We start from the raw sequence: 1,044 nt of genomic DNA, 5'->3' as shown, positions 1-1,044 counted from the left end.
ATTATATAGCGATACATATTGATATTGAATTATTGTCCAGCCCTACGTCAAGCGTAAAAAGTTCCTCATCTGTGTTATGGGTGTTAACAAGGAGAGCCCCCTAGGCAGATCACAAGCTTTTTGAACCTCCCTCCATGCCAAATAAGCCAACATTTTCCTAATTTCAACTTGCTTATCTTCTTTTATTCAATAAATGGAAAAGCTGCTAATGAGTGTGGATTGGAATTACATTTTTCAATTTCTAACCACCTAGTCACACTATCCTCTGACAATCAAATTATCAGCGCTCGCAGCTGGGATACTATCCAATAGTTCTTAAAATTTGGGAGCGCCCACCCACCTTGGGATTTTGGCAATTGTAATGTTTTATATCGGACCCTGAGGCACCGACCTTGCCAGATGAACCTATAAATCAACTTATCTAGCCGAGTGAACATCGATATAAGCCACTTAAAAGAGAAGGAAGACAGTACCCGTGTTGTAACAAGGGTATTCATAGCTAAAGCTTCCGTTTTCCCTACATTCATTTTATAACTTGAACATTTGGCAAACCGGTTAATACACTTCATTGGTATGGGGACTGAGTCAGAGATGTACACAATTATGTCATCTGCATATAATGACACTTTATGCGTCTCATTTCCTACACTTATTCCTTGGATATCAGAATTAACCCTAATTACCTCCGCCAATGTTTCAATACAAAGGGAAAAAATAAGAGGAGACAGTGGGCAGCCCCGTCTTGTTCCCCTTCCACACATGGTTGAGACATACAACCATTAACCCTAACAATAGCCTGGGGAGCAGAGTACAGACGTCTTATTCATTGGATGAAATTAGGTAAATTAAGAAATTAACACTTTGAGCAGAAAGGGCCATGACACTTAGTCAAAAGCCTTCTCCGCATCAAGTGCCAGTGACATACGAGGCTTTGAAAGAGTGGAGCAACAAAGCATTATATTAAGTAACCTACGAATATTATCTTGCAAATGTCAGCCAGTTATAAATCCAATCTTATCATTATCAATCAGATATGTTATTACC

At 39.2% G+C, this 1,044-nt stretch overlaps 1 protein-coding gene across 1 annotated transcript in view; it reads right to left on the bottom strand.

Moving 5' to 3' along the window:
• Positions 1-884: 884 nt before the first annotated feature.
• The window catches only part of LOC107578459 (histone-lysine N-methyltransferase 2D-like), a gene marked incomplete at its 5' end in the record, with an annotated part of 6,469 nt that continues 6,309 nt past the window's right edge, over positions 885-1,044 (bottom strand). The window contains one exon of the mRNA XM_016264414.1: positions 885-929. Coding sequence (XP_016119900.1) covers positions 885-929 — 45 coding nt within the window. The remainder of the gene's footprint in view (positions 930-1,044) is intronic.

The sequence above is a fragment of the Sinocyclocheilus grahami genome, unplaced genomic scaffold (assembly GCF_001515645.1).
Source record: "Sinocyclocheilus grahami isolate Dianchi unplaced genomic scaffold, SAMN03320097.WGS_v1.1 scaffold10357.1, whole genome shotgun sequence".
Classification (NCBI taxonomy): Eukaryota; Metazoa; Chordata; class Actinopteri; order Cypriniformes; family Cyprinidae; genus Sinocyclocheilus; species Sinocyclocheilus grahami.
The sequence above is the reverse complement of the archived record's forward strand: the minus strand, read 5'-3'. Positions and strand labels throughout refer to the sequence as shown.